Genomic DNA, 22,727 nt, shown 5'->3' with positions numbered 1-22,727 from the left:
TTGAAAATCACCTGCAGCACTTCTACATTCTGTTGATGATGTACAAGTCACTAAAGCTGGCCCACACTCAAGGGGAAGGGAATTAAGCTTTACCTTTTGACGAGGGAATGGCAAGGTCACATTGCAGAAAGCATGTGGGATGAGAAATACTGTCATGGCCATCTTTGGAAAATACATAATATTATTATTATAGCTGGTATTATTTTATAAAGTAGAGCTTTCTGTAATTGACTGTGACTATTTACTTGCCCTAAACTTCAGTTCCCACTGGAAAGACAGGATAAGTGTTTGACTTGTTTCCTCTAATTAGTAATTTTCAGGAGTTCTTTTATTTTTTTTTTTTTTTCTTTTTTTTTTTTTTTTTTTTTCAAACATCTTTATTGAAGTATAATTGCCTTACAATAGTGTGTTAGCATCTGCTTTATAACAAAGTGAATCTGTTATACATATACAGGAGTTCTTTTAAAAGCTACCTCAAATGAGTTTATATATCCTTCTAAGAACTTTTTGAATATCATAATGAATTGATGAGTTTTCATTGATTCAGTGTGTGATTTCGTTGATTCAATTCATTGCAGTCATTGTTTGCTTGTTTGTTTTGATACTGAAATTGCTTCAGTTTGTCCACTGGGAGCTTCAGGCTTGTCTCTGGGTCCATTCAATAGCTCTGTTAATCTACCCGCATTAATTTGACAGCTCTCTATTCTAGCCATCTCAAAATTTGTGAAAGAATTGCCTAGGCTTGAACTCCACCAAGCTAGTGTCTTACCCCTATCTCTTCTGACTCAGCTTTTTTCTTCCCTCTACATCTAATCAGTTACTAAGAATTGGTACAGGTACCAATTCTAGCTCTGATGTATTTCTTACACCTGTCTCCTTCCATTCCCTTTGCCACCATCCCAGTTCTGAATCTCATTATAGCTTCCTTGTACTGTTTATAAGAGCCTCCTAAGTAGTCTCTTTCCAGTCCCTCTATGCCAGCCTATCGTATACACTGTTGTCAGATTAATCTTTAAGCTTTCTCAGATACAACTCAGGTTGATCATTCCCCTTGACAAAAAAAAAAAAAAAAGAAAGAAAGAAAGAAGAAAAAAAAAGACACACACAAAAACAAGCCTCTTTCTTCTGAACTCTTCATCCATTTTTATCGCACCTCCTTATTGTGGCTGTTTTATCTTTCCCTCTATATTGTAAGCTTTGAAAGTATAAATCGTTAAGTTTTCATATCAAGTACCAAGTACCAAGGTATGTACTAAGGACCAAAGATACAAAGATAAATCACATCTAGCTCCTGCCTTCAAGTAGCTCAATTCTACTGAGAAGGAGATGTTTGTACAGTATAACTTGACAGGTATTATTTTAAAAAGTAATCTCACACACACACACACACACACACACACACACACGGTACTATAGTAACAGAAGAAGGAGAACTTCATTCCACCAGTGGTGAAGAGGGAAGAGTAGTCAGGGGAAGTTTAGTAGATTTAAACTGAATCTTGAAGAATGAGTAGGAGTTAAATAGATGAGAGAAGAACATTTCAGGAAGACAAAATGATATATTCAAATCCATGGATGCATGAAACTACATGATACAAACAATTTTGTATAAATAGATGTGAGGTTTTATAGAGATTGGGAGAGGTTAAAGGAAGATAACTGCACAGGTATGTTGGGGCCATATTATTTCAGGCTTTGTTTTGTCATAATAATGCCTTATATCATATACTTTCCAGTTTACAAAGCAATTTCACATTGATTATTTGCAATTCATAATAACCCTTTTTTAGGAGGCAAAACCTATTTTAGTTATTTAATTCTCTGTCATTTTTAGTTATTTTAAATATCAAAAACCACACTAGATTTTACTTTTTCTTCTCAGTGTTTGTCTGGGAGGAAGGCATAGTAGAAATGAGGACAGAAGTACATCAGTTACCCAATTCTGATTTTAAAACTGTCAACAACAATAACTGTGGAACTAATGTATACTATCCCCATTCCTGCTGTAGCCCCCTAAAAATACCACTTCCTATATTTGATCAACATGATGTAGCAGCATTTTCTGCTCTCAAAGATTTCTTGTAGCCAGTGCTCTATGCCTTTACTAGAAAATTGCAAGTTAAATTCTAATCTTAGAAAAATAAGGTATTAATTGAAATTCTGTTTTCAGTATTGTTACTTTTTTCCTATAAGCCTGATTATTTTATTAATAGTAGATCCTGCTATTTTCTCAGTAATTATATTGCCAAACATTCTTTAAAGGCTAGTTTGAATCTTTAACAGACATAATACAGTAATTTGTAAATGTTTTTTAAAAATCTGATTCTTGGATGTCTTTTAAAAATGGTATGACATCCAACTGATATAGAGCATCCTATTTATAATGTGGGCCAAGCACCATGCTGTAAACCAGTTACTATCATGATGATCAGATTGAAAATGAAATTGCATTTCTGTCAATTACTGAGTTGGCAACTGTTCAATATATCTTAGCAGCAAGATGAAGAGCGACGTCGGCAGCTGAGAGAGAGAGCTCGTCAGCTAATAGCAGAAGCTCGATCTGGAGTGAAGATGTCAGAACTTCCCAGCTATGGTGAAATGGCTGCAGAAAAGTTGAAAGAAAGGTCAAAGGCATCTGGAGGTGAGTTAAAGAATCTTGTATCATATTCTACACACAACCCAGAAATCCACAATGGACATTTTGGGACTTTTTATTCTTACTTCAAAATGTGCATCAAATACATAAAGTTTCTAGCCTATCGGTATGTTACAAAAAACTTAAAGCATAGTAAATCAGAAGATGACTATTGCCAATTTCCAAATCAACTCCAGAAGTACTTTGATTATGATTAAGTATGATTAGTACTCAAGAAATACTAAGAATATGATTTAGGAGAAAACTCAGACGGGCCTTGGTTTGTGATTCCCCATGATGCCTCATTAATTGTATTAGGAGTGAGTAAAATGCAATCAAGTCCTCAACATGTAGATCACAAGACTTGTTAGTGGAGAGCTTTGGCATGAGAGATTTTCACTTTGAACCAGATCTTTGGAAAGTAGCTTTAACAGTGTTCCAGCATTATAGCCTGACATGTAAGCATTTTGAATAAGTCTCATATGCATTTCTTCTTAATCTCCTGATTCGAAGAGGGTCTTTTTCAATATCTGTAGAAATTATTCTAAGCTTTATTTTAGGACAAGGACTGTACATATAATTAAAGGGAATTTTAGTTTTGCCTCTCAGTGCTCAATTTGGGCATCTTTAACTTGAAACTTTTTACATTTTTATTTGAGTAGTATATTCAAGAGGCCTGTGGGGTTTTTTATTTCAAAGGTATGTGACCTATTTATCTACCAAAACATGCCAGGTACTTGTCCTGAGTTAATCTTAAATGCTAAGATCACTCTGGAGAGTAGGCAAGTGAGGACTCGAATAAGACCTTAGAGAACTGAAACAAAGGAAACCATTTCTAGGTCAATGATAAGTTTCTTCAGAGTAAACTGAAACTTACTGTTATTTCTAATTGATTCCTTATATTAAAATCTTACTGTTGCAGAGCATTCCAACCAATGCCTATAGCATATAACTTTCCATCCCATACATTTGAAAGCTGCTTTCCCAAGTAGCTGTGTATCTGTCCATCTGGTATTCTCAGAATGTTTGTTTCTTAGTTAAATCCTTCATCTTACCTTTTCAACTCCTGTCATTCAGAATTTTTATTACAGTTTCTATACTCACTACTAAAGTTTTATAGTAACAGCAGTAACTACTCACAGCTACATTATATAATGCTATTATAATTTGCTTTCATTTATGATTAGTAACAAGATGTTTCTTTGATATCATAAAAATTCCAGATATTCTAAGTAAATCTTAAAAATCTTTGCCTCCTTGCATCTCAGAAAGATAGAAAAAGCCTCATATTCTTGACCCTCCAGATAGACTGCCCTAAAGCTACTAATACTACCTCCGTGTGGTATCATAAACCCATAGAAGAGCAGTAATAATAAGATAGAGAGGCATCCACTGTCTCAATTTTTTTTTCTAACAGTGAGCAGATAACAATGCTAAATGAGTTGTGAACTCTGGGAAGGCTAAGAGTTAAAAATTTCTGATTAATGGCGTGGGATAAGTCAGCTGTGTAATTGGTCTTATCTCTATAATCCAACCCCAGTTAAGGCTAAGCCAGGACTAGACTAGGTAGAGAGACTTAGTCAGTGTTACAACCCCCAAAATGGGGATCTTCCCAACTTGGTAACTAGGGAAAGTGAAGACCTGATTTTGGCATCATTCAGCAGTCAACAAAGTGAATAAAGAACAAGTGAGGATTGGATCTCTGAAGCTAGCAAAGAAGTACAGACTAGAAAAGGAAAAGCCAGGTGAAATGAAGATGGGACAGGGTTCAACAGATGACTTATGAGAACCTGCTGAAGAGTCTAGACTGTTCCCTAAGGAGACCAAAGTGCCCAGGGTCCATTTCTCTCACAGGACACACCATACCTTGGATGTTGGAAACGGCCACATATCAGATGATAGGCTCTTAATCAGAGCTGAGGTTGAGCTACAAGCAGTGCAGGCCTATTCCTTGACCTCAGTGGTGGATATTGGCCTGTCTTCATAAAGGTGTATGGATCCGACTAGGTCTGCTCTGGCATCAAGGCCTAAGCTGAAGCTATCAAGGCCGGAGGCGGGGAAGAGACCTTTAGGTCAAGGGAGAGGGTAAAATTCCTGCGTAGAATTCAACCATTCATACATACACATTTATCTGTTTAGCAGTGCCAGTCACTGTGCTAGGCCGGGATTCGGCAAACTTCCTGGAAAGGGCCAGAGTAAATTTTTATAGCGTTCTCAGACCATATGTTCTCCGTCTTAGCTACTCGACTCTGCTCTTGTAGTCTGAAAGCAGGCATGAACAATATGTAAATTAATGGGCATGCCTGTTATTTACCCCAAAATGGTGGTGGGCTGGATTTTGCCCCCATGCTATAGTTTGCTGACCCTTACATAGCAAATTAGAAATTCACTTGATTTCACAAGAGTCTAATTCCTAAATGAAAATAACCCTATGGGGTTAATAAGTCAGGGGAAACAGTTAACAAATTAGTGTCCATTCTTCCAATGTCTAATGGGAATTATCAGGTCTGAATAAGGAATAGTGTGAAAGGAGGAGAGAGAAATGAGTAGGGACCAGCCTAGGAGACAGACTAGGGTGGGAAAATTTTTGGAAGCAGTGGTCCAAAGTGACAGAGAAGAGGGGGTAGTCAAGAGCTGAAATAATCAGGTGAAAGCACAACCTAGGGGACGTGTTGAACATGATACTCAAACTCACTGCCTGAACCTACTTGAAAAGCCTGTTTTTTTTCCATTCTCTGCAGCCAGCCTCAGTGAGGAAAGGAAAACTTAGTAAGTTTGAGGTGAGGTGTCATAAGCCTCAGGTGTCCGCAGAAAATATATGCAAGATATTTTAGGTCATGTAAAGCCAGGTATTCAAGCATCCCACTTGCATCCTATTTCAACCAGAAGTAGCCTAATTCTTGTGAAATAGCAGAATCAGTCCAAGGAGCTACAGCCTAGCTTTTACTTGTCCTCCTCTTGACATAATTTTAGGACTTAGAGGAGAGTCAGGTGATATTGTGGTATACTACATGTGTTTTTTCAATTTCTGCTTCATTGTTTAGTTATAGACCTATAACAGCCTCCTTTTAAAATCCTCATTTTAGGTAACAAACTTGTGGGTTCATTTATTGTATTGATCTTACTTGGCAAGGTACAGTTGTTTGTGGATGAATTGTGGTATTTTCATTTTTAGTTGTATGATATTATGGTCAGAGAATATGCCCTGAATTTCTGCTTTGAGAATTAATAAGTTTTTATTTTGGCCAAATAAATGTTACATTTTTATTAATGGCCCGTGGGTACTTGCAAGGAAGGTGTTTATCTAGTTTGAAGATGATATTATAATATATCATATATTTGTTATATATTACATGGGATATTATATATGATATAGATTTTGTATATTTTGTGTCCTTATGTATGTGTGTATATTTTGTGTATATATGTCATATATGTATTTTTTTATTCTGTAGCTTATCACTTTGGTTTGGATTAGGTGAGGGTCATTGAACTTTTAAACTGACATTTTTGCCTCTCTTTCATTTAGATGGAGTAGTGTACTTTGTTTTTGCATTTCAAATGAATAAATGAAAATTTAAAAATTTTATCCATGAGAATGTTTGTGTGCCTGCATTATCCTTATTTCAGTTATGGCAAATAGATTTATCTAAATTTGTTGACCCAAAATAAAATCTTACAGACCTTCAGTAATTTTTATTTTCAGCTTCTATTAATAATATATTTGTATTGTTTTCTATCATTTGTTTGATTTCTACAGAATAACTTTAAAAGTTATGAATTTTATAGGGGACCTTCAATGAGAATTTTAAAATCATGATACAAATGAGAAATTTTATTCTGAATATTTTTTTTTCCTGGGAAGAAACAGTTTCATGTACACTTAGGTACAATCTCTATGTTCTCTAAACCACCATTTTGTGTGAATATTTTTTTAAATTAATTTATTTATTTATTTTTGGCTGCGTTGGGTCTTCATTGCTGCACGCAGGCTTCTTCTAGTTGCGGGGAGCAGGGGCTACTCTTTGTTGCGGTGCACGGGCTTCTCACTGCGGTGGCTTCTCTTGTTGCGAAGCACAGGCTCTAGGCACACAGGCTTCAGTAGTTGTGGCTCGCAGGCTCAGTAGTTGTGGCTCACGGGCTTAGTTGCTCCGCGGCATGTGGTATCTTCCCAGACCAGGGCTTGAACCCGTGTCCCCTGCATTGGCAGCCGGATTCTTAACCATTGCACCACCAAGGAAGTCCCTGTGAACATGTTTTTAATGGTAGCCTTAATTTCTTTTTTTAAAAGTGCAGATATTCTTTTTTTACTGTCACCAGATATCCTGATTTTTCATTCAGTTTATTTATAAATGATAAGTGTTGTAAGACTGGCCTTATTGCTGTGCTATTAATCATACCATTGGGATCCCCATTTTGCTTATAGTGCTGTGCAGTGTCAGCTGGAATGCATTGTCTCATTCCAGTGTATATACAATCTCTTTTTACCTTTTCCTACATACATTATACATGCCATGCTTGCAAACCACCTTCCATTGTGTATTGGATCTCTAGTTTACTTTCTGCCACGCTTACCTACTGGATTTTCAGTGATTAGCCATAAAGATATATATAATCTTATATATATCATATATATAATGTGTAATATTTTAAACACACACACAAAGACAAACATGCACTTTAATTCTGCTAAAATGCATTTAGAGTATTTTGACAGGTGTTAAGAAATGTGTAACATTTTAACTATTGAAAAGAATTTGTGTTCATTGTAAACCTGAAGTCAGTGAATGGAAAGAAAGTGGAAACCTATTCTTAAGAAAACCTGAGCTGTATGGGAGATCAATTTTTACTTTTCCCCTTCCCAAATAGTAATCCTTTTATCTAAGGTTAACAATACATATATAAACATTGAGTTAACCCACTCAGCATTACTGGTGAGTGGTAGTATAGATAGAGATTTCATTTAGCCGGGAAATAAAATGAATGGCACCTGTTTAACATCACACAGGAGCCTGGCACTGTGTAAAGGGGTAATGAATATCCCACTGCATAACCCCAGGACCTGAAGTACCCATATCCAACCACAGTTCCAGACTTAGCTTCTTTTCATAGCAGTGCTGTCCTTCTAGTCACTGGCTGGAGAGTCATCTGCCTCACTCTTCCTCTCCTCGGTATCCCTCCCCCAACCACCCAATATCCAGTTTGTTTTCGAGTCATACCCACTCCCAGTTCTTTTATGATAGGTTAAGCTCTCCATACTACTTACCTGGAGGTTATAACAGTCTCCAACTTGGATTTCCTGCCTCCAGCCTTTCTGTGCTAGAGTCCAACATCTTACTCAGCAATCTCGCATGAAGGATGCTGTCACATGGCTCCAGGGATTGCACTTCCATGTGCAATCCCTGGACCACTTTTTCTTACACATGTGAAGGCATATCAGAATGTAAGCAAGAGTGATATTTTAGGAATAATACTGGAGCTACTCTAATTTATAAAAAAAAAAAAAACATAAGCTTCAGTGCTTATATTACTAGTAATTATTTTATAAATATTTCACAACTGATTACCATGAAACACTGTGGTAAGAAACTGCTTATATATGTTTGTTAAACAGCACATTGCCGATCATGTTTGAACACAAATGTCTCTCCGTTCCTACCGAGTAAAATTTAAACTTTCTATCCTACCCTTCAATGCTCTCTGCAGTTTTACCTTTCAAGTCTTACCTCCCGTTATTTCCCTTTAAGTATGCTTGAGCAAAATAAGACTTTATACCATTCTTTGAACATAACCTACCCTTTCCTGCTCTCATGCCTGTAGTGCCTTTCCCTCAATTGTACTTTTTGAAATCCTGTACATTTCTGAAGAGCCAATTTAAAGGTTAGTGCTTCCAAAAAATAGTTCCTGGTGCTACTGGCAAAGAATAATCTTTTCCTCCCTTGAATTTGCTCTATACCTTATTTTTACCCCATAACACTTAACTGTCCTACATGGTATTATAATCATTTGAATGTATAACTTTAAGGTGGAATAAGTGTCTTATACAACTTGGTATCTCTTCAACATCTAGCAGTGTTTTGTAAATTGCAGATCCGGCGTATAGTAGAAGTTTCTTGAATAAATAAATGAATGAATGTTTAATTTTTTGTTTTCACTCTATATTAGTTCTGGTCAGTAGTAACCAACAAAGGCTGATTGCAGCAACAAAGTACTGTACTCTAAGAACTATGGGTAGTAAGCTATCTCTGATTAGAGGAAGTGTTCTGAATACTTACTTGGCACTCAGGAAATATTTGTTAATTCATTTCCCTTTACTACAAAATTATTTAGAGAAGAATTTTTGAGGATAATGAAGATGAAGGTACTGACTTTTATGAAATTAGTCAAATAGTTGTACTAAGCATAGTTGATTAGAAAAGCTCTCTCAACTGATTGTACTTAAATAATATAGCCAAGTATAATACCTTAGCGATTTGAAAGCATTTAGCAGTGCTTCTCCCCTGGGGGCATTTCTCATTCTTTTTATTTGTGTTGTATTCTTCTAAATGGCTTACATAGTACATAGGAAGTCTTCAATAAATGTAAACTATTATTAATATTAATGCTCATAGTAAATATTTACTTGGGAAGCCCAAAATCAAACACAAAGCTCTACAGGGAAAAGGACAAATATTGAAGGTTTAAGCCAAAGCTATAGAATTTAGTATTTCTCAATTGTAATAACCTTTGGAACACCTCATTATTAATAAAAGTTGCCCTATGAAAAATAAACTGTAGAATAGTAGGGATATTCTTCAACTCCCAGGGCTAGACAGATATTTCTCCAAAAGGTACATTGCCTGTCAATAGCGGAATTTAAAGCTTAACTTCTAATATACAAGTCAAATTACTGCTATGACTTTTTAAATGTATAATGTTCAAAATTACTTAACCATTTTTATCACTAGGATTTAAAAAGGAAAAATATGTAATAGAAATCTTTTTAAAAATGATACCATTAATTAATTATGACCTAAGACATTTTGCTAAGTGTATAAAAAAATAGTGTGACTACCTTATTCCCATGTATTTACTTTTGAATAACAAGTGTTTCTACCAGCCTTATGTCTTCCAAGATGTACTGTCTTAATTGTTTCTGAACCTTCTTTTACATAAAGGTACTATCTATTCTCATCTCAATCTTGTCTCTTAATTCATCCATAATGCTTTTGATAATATTTCATTAATAGCACAAAAGCATTCAAGTATTCATGCAAATGATTTAAATATAGCTACAAGTTTATAAAGAATGAGTTGTTTCTTTATACATTTATATCTAATAAATGATAAAAATGTGAAATTTAGAAACGTTATTTGATGACTTTGTTACCAAACCAACTTTATTTTTTTAAAATATTTTTATTGGTTTGTTTGTTTGTTTTTGGCTGTGTTGGGTCTTCATTGCTGTGCGCGGGCTTTCTCCAGTTGCAGCGAGCGGGGGCTACTCTTTGTTGCAGTGTGCGGGCTTCTCATTGTGGTGGCTTCTCTTGTTGCTGAGCATGGGCTCTAGGCGTGCGGGCTTCAGTAGTTGTGGCACACGGGCTCAGTAGTTGTGGCTTGTGGGCTCTAGAGCACAGGCTCAGTAGTTGTGGCGCACGGGCTTAGTTGCTCCACGGCATGTGGGATCTTCCCGGACCAGAGCTTGAACCCGTGTCCTCTGCAGTGGCAGGCGGATTCTTAACCACTGTGCCACCAGGGAAGTTCCCCAACTTTATTTTTGTGTACTGTTATTAGAGATTACCAGTAGATTACATTTTAAAACATAGGGATTCAAGGAGCTCAGTGATTCAGAGACAGCATGTGACAAATTGTCAAAATTTTTGCATCTGCTTTGATGTGACAATTCATCTTTGACATATGAATGTAAAATATAAATATTAATCCAGTAGTGAAAAAGTAACTTAAAACTGATTTCTTAACTTGCTCATCTGTGTCAGACCTGAATTTGAACTGTCATTACAATACTAATTTTTTTCCTTAGTGTTTCTAACAAATGATATAAAATAGAAATAATATACTAACATTATTGCTACATTTTCCTACAGATGAAAATGATAAAGTTGAGATAGATACTAACGAGGAGATTTCCGAAGGCTTTGTTGTAGGAGGTGGAGATGAACTTACTAACTTAGAAAATGACCTTGATACTCCCGGTAATTTCAAATTATAAATACTTTGTGTCCTGCTGCATGGCAAACTCTTATATTTTTATTATAACTGTTTATTAACTATTAAAACTGTTACATTTTTATTATTATCTCATTAATCATGATAATAAGTTCTTTTAGTAGTTTTATTACATCTTACACCCTCACAAATCATTTAGCTAAATCCACTTTCCATCAATTTTATGTTATTATTTTGTTTTAGGCTTAATGTTAAAATTAGCAATAAAACTGAAATAACAAATTTTAGTTTTTCCCTTATTACTAAGATTCACTTTTATATTTTATGTTATATGGGACAATTTGTAGACATTTTATGATTGGTTCCCTTCTCAGCCTAAATATTTTGTTGTGATGTTGTAAGGTATAGATGTAGTACCTATGGAATGCTTCAAATGTAAATCTAAACCATGGATCAGATTTTCTGATTTGGTTTGGAATTGATAGTCTTAGTGGTAATATTATTTTATAAATTTTGTGCTTACCTTAAATATTTAAATATTACTACTAATAAATTATTTTATACATACTTAATAACTGATCACAATAAAACTCTTTGAAAACTGCTTATATAGATTACTATTAAATTCATCTCATATTGTATATCAATAAATATTATACCGATAATCACATTTGCAATTGAACTTCTGAGTTACTGTATAAAATATAAAGATACTTGCTGATGATTAAGTAGATGAGTGTTCCATATGCACTACCTTTATTAGTCAGCAGCCGGTAGCTTTGTATATGTGAGAGGTTCCATAAATACTTATTGAATTGCATTCTTATAGCAATAAAAAGTCTTTGGCAGTCTCTTTAAACTTAAAGGTAAGAAAGTGAAATCCCTAATATTTATCTTTTCCTGTAAAAAGCTACAGGGAGGGAGAGCAGGTAGTCTTCCCAGCCCTGGCATGTCCCTACAATGCTAACTTGCTTTGTTTCTTCCCTATTTGAAATCATGCTGTTACTTCTCCAAGAAACAATCAAACATGGTCTTCCTAACTATAGAGAGCACCCAAAAAAATCTGTGTCTTTTGTCAGTAGCTCCTTCATGGTCTAGTATTAAATAATACTTTTACTAGATACAGGTCAGTATATTTATAATTGTACAAGTCCAGGAGAATGCTGATATTTAACGAAACTTAAAAAAAAATTAACCCCAAATTAAGACTGCGTTTTACTTATTTCTATTTAAAATACTTTAGAACTTGGGTAAGTTTGATTTTTCTTTTCGAAAAAAATTTTTGTTGTTGCTTACCCACCCTCTCACCACAACCACCATCAAAGTCTTTAGTAGAAACCAGTATCATCTCTTTACCACGGAGAGCATCCAGAAGTACAGAATTAAAGCCTTGACATTCGATTCATGGAAGTATAAAATCAGTGACAATAAGTGGTACATATTTCCTGATTTAACAATAGATTATGAAGACAGGAGAAATTAGCCCTTTCTTGGGTAAGGTAAGGAGAATTTTCTAGTTTTAGTTATAGCAACTTTGTGGGATATTTTAATGTATTTAAAGGTTGGTTAATATTAGGCCTAACAGGCTTGATTCTTGTCCTTCTTAAAAACACTCTTCCTACTTTTTGTATACCTAAAAAGAAAACACATCTCAGTCTTCCTGTTTTTGGAGTTAACTAATATATTGTTTACAACTCTCCAGCATGCCAGTAAGTGTTGGCGAGTGCATAGGACAGACTTTCCAATTCAGACTATGGTTTATTTCATGGCAGTAAGAAATAGGAATGCAAACTGGAATCTGGAAGCATGTAGCATACATTATGATTTTTTATCCTGGCTTTATTTTCCCCAAAATTCTTTTTTTAATATGTATATTAAAGTCATAATTTTTTAATAATAAGTTGTTTAATCTTTATCTTGATTTGACCATAGTTCATCAGATATTGTTTAAAAGAGAAGCCTGGCAATATAAACTGACCAATTTGCATGAAAGTAATGATAATAGCATTTATTAAGAGTCTTACAATTAGAAAACTTATTAATCTTTATGAAAAATATCATTCATCAAATGGTTGGCATGTCTTTTATAATCATTTTATTAAAGAGTTGCTTTGAGTGAATTTGTTTAAATAGAATTATTTGTTTCCATTCGCTTCTGAACTATTTTATTAAATAAAGATTAATTTACTTGCTAAAAATAATTTGAAATTGTTTTTTTAAAGTTATAGCCATTTTTTATTTATTTTAAATTTCTATCCATATTTCAGACATTCCAAAATGTGATAATCTTTATTGTACTTCTGCCCTCTGATTAGAAGGTATTTGTAAACATATACCCTGTTTCAACGCTGGGTATATATGTATACCCATAAACATTGGAACATTGGATTCTAACAGTGTGTACATGACTGTCTAAGATCATGTTAAGAACTTAATATGGCATTATATGTCTAAATTTAATATACTAGAAGAATTGAAACAATAAAATAATATAATTTATAATCAAATGTGTTACCTCTTTTAAATACCTACTTTGTAATACCTTGTTTCATTATGTACAACCTATACTGTTGCTAATATAAATATGTACATCAAATATGGGCTTAGGTTTTCAGGTAAGCATAGCTGCTATTAACTATAGAATAACTAAATAGTCTTTAGGCATGTTGACTATATTCTTTAAGGGGACTGATTTTGGGGAAAAGTACATATATATGAATGTATATCATACACACACACACACACACACACACACACACACACACCAGAATATATGCTAAGAGACTAGATTTTATTTATTACCACCACAAAAAAGAAATGATAATTTTGTGACATGATAGAAGTGTTAACTAATGCTATGGTGGTAATCATATTACAATATATAAATGTATAAAATCAACACATTGTACATCTTCAACTTACACAATGTTACATATCAATTATGTCTTAATTTTTAAAAAGGGAATATAGTCAATATGCCTAAAGACTACTTAGTTATACTATAGTTATATGGTATATAGTATAGTTTATGTATACATACATACATATATATATAAAGAGTTCTGCTTCTCTTTTTTTTCAATATAGTAATATTTTTATGAAGTCCTTTAAATTGATAGCCTACACATCTAAATGCATCTCATACAGTTATTCATAGTATTTGCATATTTAACAGAACAAAACACTAAGTTGGTGGACTTGAAGCTGAAGAAACTCCTAGACACTCAGCCACAGGTGGCAAATTCATCTTCCAGCGCTGCTCACAAAACTATAACTGAAAGTTCAGAGCAAGACATTAAGGTAAATCTTACTTGTTTAAAATATTTGACTTAGTATCTGTGTATTCTAATTTCCACTGGCACTTCATAATCCTAAAGTCAGTTTCTTACCAAATTCTTCACATTAAGATTAAGATATACAAATTTTTATTAAATAGCCAATAAATTAAATACCAGTATGGTAATCAGTATTCAGGTACTGTTTTTCAGAGAAACTACTACTTTAAGTTGATATGTCAGTAAAAGTAAAAACTATTCTTGACTCTGTATGCATTTGTATTTTGCTAACGAGAATGTTGCTAAGAGAATTCTAGCATATTCTATCATCTTCAGCCTTTGACCTGTTAAGATGAATTAATTCCTGAAGATGGTATGTGAATATAAATTTTTAAGATACTTGCATGTGCTTTGTGCCAATATAAATCTTACCTTGTGTAAGATTTTAGCCAAAATGCAACATTATAAGATGATGATGATAATGATGATGATTTGTAGTATTTATATTATCCCCACTCAAGCCATCCCCCCTTTTCCTTGCACTGTATCGTAAATATTTCTCTAGCTTTAGGGCATTTCTAGTCTTGTATAACTTTTTCACCCACCTGCGGACTATGGGGACTGCCCTGCTGACTGAAAGGATTTCCTTCCCCTGACATAGAGATGCTTTGAAGTCCCAAAACAATGACTTTCATTGCTTTTCCCTTATACTGTCGGTTTCTATAAATTGGTGATGAAAGTGTGTGGCAGCACCAGAGGACTTTTGGTCACTATCTTTGAACAAAAGGAAGCCTGGATCAGGTCTGATTTTTTGCGTTCAATTTAGCTTTCTGCACTGGATTTAATGCAGAATGAAGCTGGACTAAGAATAATACAATGGATTGAAAAGGCTAACTGAATTAGTGGGTTTAGAGGAATACATTTGTAAAGTGGCAGAAGTCCCTAGTCATAAAAAGGTTTCTTAAGATGGGATTTGCTGGCTAATCGCACTGATATTTTAGCATGTTGCCAGGCCTCAAAAAATTTAGCCGTGTTTGTTTATTTTGGTAAAGACTTGAGTTTTAGACTATTGGGCAGTTATTATGATAACAGTAGAATACACACTTTTCTTAAACAAACAAACAAATAAATAAAGGCCATAATTGTTTCTATCCTAGCTACATAGCTAGCATATTATAAGCATGATACTAATAATAAATATATAACTTAAAAAAATAAAACAGAGGTATTTTCATTCTTAAGGTTTAATTATCTAAATAGATGCAGTTGTTTTTGCTTTCCAAAAAGCTCTTAAATGTAGTTATTTTCAAACTTATTCCAACAAAATGTGTGCTTTAAACAGCTTGTCTTTGTATGGATCTTTTTAGTTAAGATTTTTTAAATGGTGCTTATAAAGAACATATAGAGTCCATCTGTTCTCTTGAAGCTTTCAGCATTGATTTGGGGTTTTATTTTTTTAATAAAATGCAGTTTACACGTTTATAAATGAGGCATTCTGTGTTTGTGGAAAAGGATAAACTGTTACCTTCCCTTGAGGATTCTGTATCCCAGGCCTCCTTGAGGCTAGAGAATAGGCCATTGGAGGACTCCCTCATTACTGATTGTCTCAATGCAGAGGAAGGGCAAAGTCTTGGTAGCTTTTGATAACCAGTTTCAGCATTCAGCAGGCTTAGCTATTAGTCATGCATCTTAGCCTTTCCCTATTTACTTTCAAAACACTTAATAAAAATAATAAAAGATTAGGTATAAAATGAAATATTTGTTTGGTACACAGCACCACGGTATCTGCGGCTTCCACACACTGCAGTGGTTCAGTCTTCTGGGATATTTCTTGTTGATAGAACCATTTGAATTTGTTACCAGTATTAACATAGGAAGCTCTGGAAAAGATAATTGTAGTTTCCTTAGCTGTAAAGGGCTTACTTACAAATCTGTCTTTGGAAAGTTATAGCTGATGAAATGCAGTTCAGTGGGGTAGTGTTATAATCCTACCTTTTAGCCTTCATCCAGCATTAGTGGTTTATCTCAATGGGCATAAAATTAGAAACTAGTTCTTCTTGTCATACAAGTCTGTGGGACTGTACAAACAGATGGGGCAGAATAGTGGGGCTGGGGTGGTGGGGCGGTGGTAGACAGAGGCAGTGTGGCTTTTAAATGATACATATCATCAGAAGAAGACATGGGGGTTCACAGTATCTAATGAATCACGGTTATCAAGAATGATCCTCCATTTAAACCATGTCTCCCAAAGGTTTCAGTTACAGGCAACAGACCTTGCAGTTGAGCTATTTAGAACATCTCTTTATAGTCCTTTTTTCTTTCAAAACGTTTCTAAGTTGGCATTATCTTAAATCAGTAAAACTTGTTTTACTAATGTGTAATTTCACGTTTATAAGATCAGGACTCTCTTACCACATTTGTTTCACTTTTAGAATGGCACAGAAGATCTCCGGACTGAGCGATTACAAAAAGCAACAGAACGATTTAGAAATCCTGTTGTGTTTAGCAAGGATTCTACAGTAAGAAAAACTCAACTTCAGTCTTTCAGTCAATATGTTGAGAATAGACCAGGTAGGAACACTTTTTTAAATGTTTTCCCATCTTATGATTTAACAATATTTATATATATATATGGAAGCTGATAATGTAAATCCACATTTCAATACACAAATATCAAGCTTTATAATAATTTTACATGTCTTTCCCTTTTTTTTTAAGAGATGAAAAGGCAGAGATCAATACAGGAAGATACAAAGAAAGGAAATGAGGAGAAGGCAGCAATAACTGAAACTCAGAGGAAGCCATCAGAAGATGAAGTGCTTAATGTATATTAATTTTTTGTGTGGTTTCATGATTGCTGATAATTCCAAACTGTATGTGGAAATAGTGCCTTTATTTGTTAAAATGAGATGTTAGGTTTTTTAAGATGTCAATCTCCAGTGCATTCAAAGCAGAGTGAGAGGGGTGCACTGTTGAATTAGTCTGCAGTGTGGTGATAATTGTCAGATAAAAAAAATGAATTTTTCAGAGTTCCACAGCCCCAGCTTCCTTGAGACATTTCCATCAGGGCACTTCCCATAAAGAGATTCCAGTATTGATCTACTGGGAGGATTTTAATTATTACAATAGCAGATACCGCAGAGCTGCAGTTAGAGGGAAAAGTCACATGAGACCTGCTAGAATTTCTCAGCCAACCCATTTTGTTGGCTTGGGTTAATGGGTGTTCAACCTTTCCATTATCCAGATCAGCCGTGAATTACTAGCTGAATGATGTTTGCATTAATATAATATATATGGTAATTTCTTCACTTAATTAACGGGGAGGTTCAGCTCAGTAGGGGTATGGGCTGATCATGTGTAAAATTGATTTGTGAGGGAAATATTTGATAGACCGCAGGGAGAAAGCTGCTTTTGATGGACAGCTGCGGGACAGAAGCAGGAAGAACAAGTTTTAACTTGAATTTTTGTCTGGAAGCACTGCTCTCTTTAATGGTGCTACTTTTTTTAAAATTATTATTATCTCCAGTTTGTATAAATATTTTCTTTGTTTTTACTGTTAAAATTGTCTATTATGGATTTTAAAGTCCTTGCAAATGTAGTCAGAGTTACAAACTACATTTTAGAGCTGTAAAAACTTCTCATTTTTAAGTTCTCGTTTTGAAGTTGTTTTACTAAAACCTGGCACATCTTAATACATAGAAGAGCTAACTGGTATATCCTGATGAAATATTTGGTATAATTTATAAGATACAGAATATTTGAATATACTCACACTAAAGAAATCTGACTATAAACTTTGTTACTATTTTTAACTGAACCAATCAGTACAAGCAATGAAGTTTATGTGTTGCTTATCACTTCTGTTTTCTTATATCTTTGTTGCTTTTACTATGTTTGTTTTGTCCCTCTGGATGGAAATGAGAATAGTCCTTTTTGAAAATGCTCTGCTGTCTGACAGATAGATACAAAAAGCATTCACCAGATTCCAGATCTTAAAGCTACCATTAGCATTTATTCTGTTGTTATAGTTTTTCTGTTTTATTTCATAGTGAGATGGGAGAATATCCACTTTGTATGAATCTTTTAAAAATACAGTAACTTATTTGATCAGTCTATCCTGAGACATTATCAATTTCATGATTTTTTAAAATATTTCAGCTTTAAGTTTGTCAACTACCATAGTCAGTTTAACAATAAGCTGGTTTAAATTGAGTTCATGTGTGAGTACAGTTTACTGGTTCCAAAGATAAATAAGTTATACGTATGGTTAGACAGGTTTGTTGGTTATGAGAATTCCAAAATATCCTCGTAAATAACATAATTCTTGATTTTGTTTCTTGTTTAAGGAGTAACGAAAGATAATTCCTCATGACTTCTTAGAGATTAATATGCTTCTAGGTAGGGAAGGGATTTGACACAAGAACGTTGTTCACATTTATTTCTCTGAATAAATATTGTAAGTTCTGATATTAGTAGTGGTAGTGGTGAGAGTAATCACTTAAGCAGTTCTTCAGTATTTCTCAGCTACTTAGGAAACTAACCCCTAGAAATGCCACAAGACAAACAAGCATTCCAAAGGAAGCTATAATTTATCAGTTTGGTACTATACCATGAATAACCCTGCCCCCTAACGATTTCGATTTGTAATAGGAAAATAAAAAGTAAGCCTATATTGGTACTTTATAATAGAACTGCTACTTCAAATAAAACTTCTAAGGATAATTTATTTTAACATGCTTGGTTGTAAAAAGTAAAATTTCAGATTGAAATCCAAATTTGGTTAAATGGAAGATTAACCAAATCAGTGTACTGGTGGCATTAGATCCAGTGTAGCAAGGTTTGAAACCACCTGTCAAGTTAGAATTCGCAGCTACAATAATTAATAATACATCAACAGAATGACATGTTAAAGTACAGAAGCCAGCTGGAGGGGAAACTGGAGACATTAGAAACTTCTCTTTTATCATTTTTTAAAAATACTTTAAATAGTATAGTTACTATGAAAGGAAGAAATGTATCTTTTTAATTTTATATTTTTGTAAGAACAAATCTGATTTTTTTCAGGATAGATTCTTTAAGAAGCAATTCCTTAGTTAAATTCCATTTTTATATATTACACTTTTGAATTAAAGATGTCATTGGTGTTTGTTTTGACAGTCACCAAGGGAAAATTATCTTCTATCCTTGTCCATGCTTAAATCACTCTGACTCAACTCTAAGGAGAATTTTTTCTTACTTAGTGTTAACTTTTTAAATCTGGCAAATCTGGGTGTTAAATTATAAATATAATACTAAACAGCCACGATTTTCTCTATTTACAAAAGTTTTGCAATATTTATAATTCATATGAAAATTTTTTGAATCATAGGGCGTTGCTTTTAGGTACTAAGAGTGATACTAAGGGCGTATTTGGTTCTCTAGGTAAGTGCTTTACTAAGTGTTTGTAGAAAGGAAAAATGCAACTTACAAGTGATTTTTTTTTCTTTCCTGTTTGTTCTCGTTAACAGAAAGGGTTCAAAGACACCAGTCAGTATGTTGTAGGAGAATTGGCAGCACTAGAGAATGAGCAAAAGCAAATTGACACCCGTGCCGCGCTGGTGGAGAAGCGCCTTCGCTATCTCATGGACACAGGTACGGTGCCCAATTACACTGTAAACAGTTTTGGCAAATTGAGCGTTCACAAACTCTTATAGAGTTTTGGAAGTGTGAATCTTTGAAGCCTGAATGTTCAGCAGAACTGCCTTGAAAATAAAAAGGCTGCGATTTGCAGCCACCTCTCTGGGCCCTGGTGATAAGAGTGCCTTCATGGGAAGTGATAACTCGCCCTGATACCGTGTGAGCCAGCACTATTGAACAGTGTGCTCATCCATGCAGAGTTGGAATACACATCTGTGCCTCATTGATATGCCACTGCTTAAAAAAAAAGTAAGATCTTCACTGTTCTACTGATTCATTGGGAAAAAAAAAAAGATTTGGCCAGCTAAAGCCATGTACTGCATGAAACAGAGCACTATGCATAGGGGACATCTCCACGGACTAGATCACTGAAATTTGAGAATACTATCTGGTTACTGATGCTCCACAATTTTTTTTCAAGAGAACTGGTTTTTAAAAGTCTGTAATACTTTGTGTCACAGTTGCATTTGAAAGGATTAAGGTATATAGGAAGGTTTGTAAAAATGGTTTAGAGCAGCAAGTTAGCTCCTAACCAGAGGGTAGATTGGCATTTAATGCTGATTGCCAATAGTGATTGAATAGATCTAAGTGTACAGTAAGCTATTGGAAAAAAAAAAAAACTGTATGTGTGTATATTTTAAAGATATATATATTTCCTTAAAATATATGTCTCTACATATATATTTCTTTAAAATGCTGCTCCTACAAAAGGGGTAAAAATGGGAAACAAATTCAAATCATTCATACCAAATTAAAAGTACACTATATTAAGTAAAAAAATGTCAAAATGTAAGTGGAAAATCTATTCCTTTAATCTAATTAATTGCTTTAATTTTATGGCAGTGTTAAAGTAGATTAGTAAAGTAGATTAGTAAATTAGTAGTAGATTAGGATTGGAAAGCTTTCTTGAACTTTTTCTTCTCTATTTGCCAAAGATATATTTATAATTAAAGAACTCCTCCAGAAATAAGCATTTATATGGGACATTTGAAAATTGCCTACATTAGTGAAATCAGAACATACTAGAATGTGAAGAGACCTTTGGCTTTATCTGGCCGGATTGGTTTCAAGCTGTGTTCTGTGGAGACTTTAGGGCTTCTTCAGAGACACCTCGGGGCTGGCAGGACAATAAGGGAGCAAGCAGGTAGACGTCTGGGTTTCTTACCTTACTTCAAACAGAGTAGCTCTGAGTTTATTTATCTGAAATAGCGGGCTTCTTGGATGAGTTCATTTAAAGAAAAGGTTCTACTGGTTAAAATTTAAAACAAAACAAAAAAAGGTTTTTTTTATTTTTTGAAAACTATTACCTAACCTTCTTATTATACAGAGGAGACAGAGGCACAGGAAAAGCTCAGTGCCACATAGATCAGGCTGACCTTCAACTAGCATGCAAGTCACCAGAACCCTATTATACCATACCCTTCCTGCTATGCCAAGTTACCTAGAACATGTTTATCATCGCCCTAACAAGTTACATGTATGCTCATTCATATACATAGACTTTTGTGTGGATTCAACAGATATGCCATAAACCAACATATGGCTTCACATTTGCATTTTTCCTTTGGTCTCTGAAGGTTTTTGAAAATATTATGTTAACTATATTAAAAATGTAAATACTAGGTAGTGTAATTTCTGTAATACATTTTTAAATTATTTCCTTTATATATTTTAAGGAGACTTTTTTTTTTTTAATTCTTTCAAGTAGACCACCTTTCCTCTTTGTGTTGGATAAATTAGATGTTACTATAAAAGAGCCTTGTGTCACAAGAGAAAAAGCTAGAAATTCTGTTTCCTTTCCTTGTTTCACACTTGGAGCCTGATTTATTGAGGGTTCTAACCAAAATAGACTCAAGTTCTCCTCCCCATACTACATATTACCAGTGAAGCTTTGTAGTGGCCCCAACTAGAGATCATTTATCATCTGAAAGATAGTCAGGGACTACAGATTGATTCTAGAATCTCTTCAGGGCTTTATATTCCATACTACACAGGACAGAATCTAGTCTAGACTGGATCTGCTAGACTTGGTTCCCCAACTTGATAAATGCCAAGAATCCCCCTGGATTGTATTGAACCTCCTCCAGCTCAAATAATGGTCTCCCAAGATTTGCCTAAAGCCTGGGTAACAACTGAAGTAAAAGATAAGGTGTTAGAAAGGAAAAGCATATATTTATTCATCCTTTTCCTTTTTGGGGTTCCCATACTTCCAACTTTTCATTTATTATAGAAGCTAGTACCTTTTCTCTGGTGTGTTAGAGTTTTTGTGTACTTTCTGAATCTCAGCCTTAGAATTAAGCAGAGCAGATAGTATCCATAATCTTTACATGATAAAACTGAGCCTCAGATAGGGAAAATGGCTCATATAAGATGGCCTAATTACTAACAGCTGAGTTAGGGCTTGAACCCAAGTTTTTAGGTTTTCTAGCTCTTGAGACAGTTCTCTTTTCCCACTATATCTTTTTTATAGCAAAAGCATACTTTACCGGCTATTTCAATTTTTATATACTTGTAGGTACTGACTATATACAATTTTTAATTGTATTGATTTGAAATTCACGTATAAAATTAACCATTTTAAAATGTACAATTCAGTAGCATTTACTACATTCACAGTATTGTACAATCACCACCACTATTTCCAGAGTTTTTCATCACCCTAAACAGAAACTCTGTACTCATTAATTCCTCATTTTCTCCTCTCATGGTCCCCTAGGACTCGCTAATCTACTTTCTGTCTCTCTGAAATTGTTTTATTCTAGATATTTCATATAAGTGAAATCAAACAATAGTTATCCCTTTGTATCTGACTTCTTTCACTTATTATAATATTCTCAAGGTTCAACCATATTGTAATGTACCACTACTTTATTCTTTGTTGTGGTTAAGTAATATTTCATTGTATGTATATCCCACATTTTGTGGAGTCATTCATCCATTGATGGACATTTGGGTTGTTTCCACCTTCTGGCTAC

General features: G+C 34.3%; 1 protein-coding gene across 11 annotated transcripts in view; it reads left to right on the top strand.

Moving 5' to 3' along the window:
- Positions 1-22,727, top strand: part of EHBP1 (EH domain binding protein 1) — a 343,070-nt gene that overhangs the window by 278,649 nt on the left and 41,694 nt on the right. For 5 of the 11 annotated variants that reach the window (XM_057558222.1, XM_007189715.2, XM_007189717.2 and 2 more), the window contains 6 exons: positions 2,494-2,641; positions 10,720-10,827; positions 13,977-14,101; positions 16,509-16,647; positions 16,795-16,901; positions 19,584-19,707. In XM_057558222.1, coding sequence (XP_057414205.1) covers positions 2,494-2,641; positions 10,720-10,827; positions 13,977-14,101; positions 16,509-16,647; positions 16,795-16,901; positions 19,584-19,707 — 751 coding nt within the window. The remainder of the gene's footprint in view (positions 1-2,493; positions 2,642-10,719; positions 10,828-13,976; positions 14,102-16,508; positions 16,648-16,794; positions 16,902-19,583; positions 19,708-22,727) is intronic. The other 6 variants (XM_007189718.2, XM_028168402.2, XM_007189720.2 and 3 more) reach the window with 3 other exon arrangements.

This window comes from Balaenoptera acutorostrata, chromosome 12, assembly GCF_949987535.1.
Source record: "Balaenoptera acutorostrata chromosome 12, mBalAcu1.1, whole genome shotgun sequence".
NCBI classification, from domain to species: domain Eukaryota; kingdom Metazoa; phylum Chordata; class Mammalia; order Artiodactyla; family Balaenopteridae; genus Balaenoptera; species Balaenoptera acutorostrata.
This window is presented reverse-complemented; position numbering and strand designations above follow the sequence as displayed.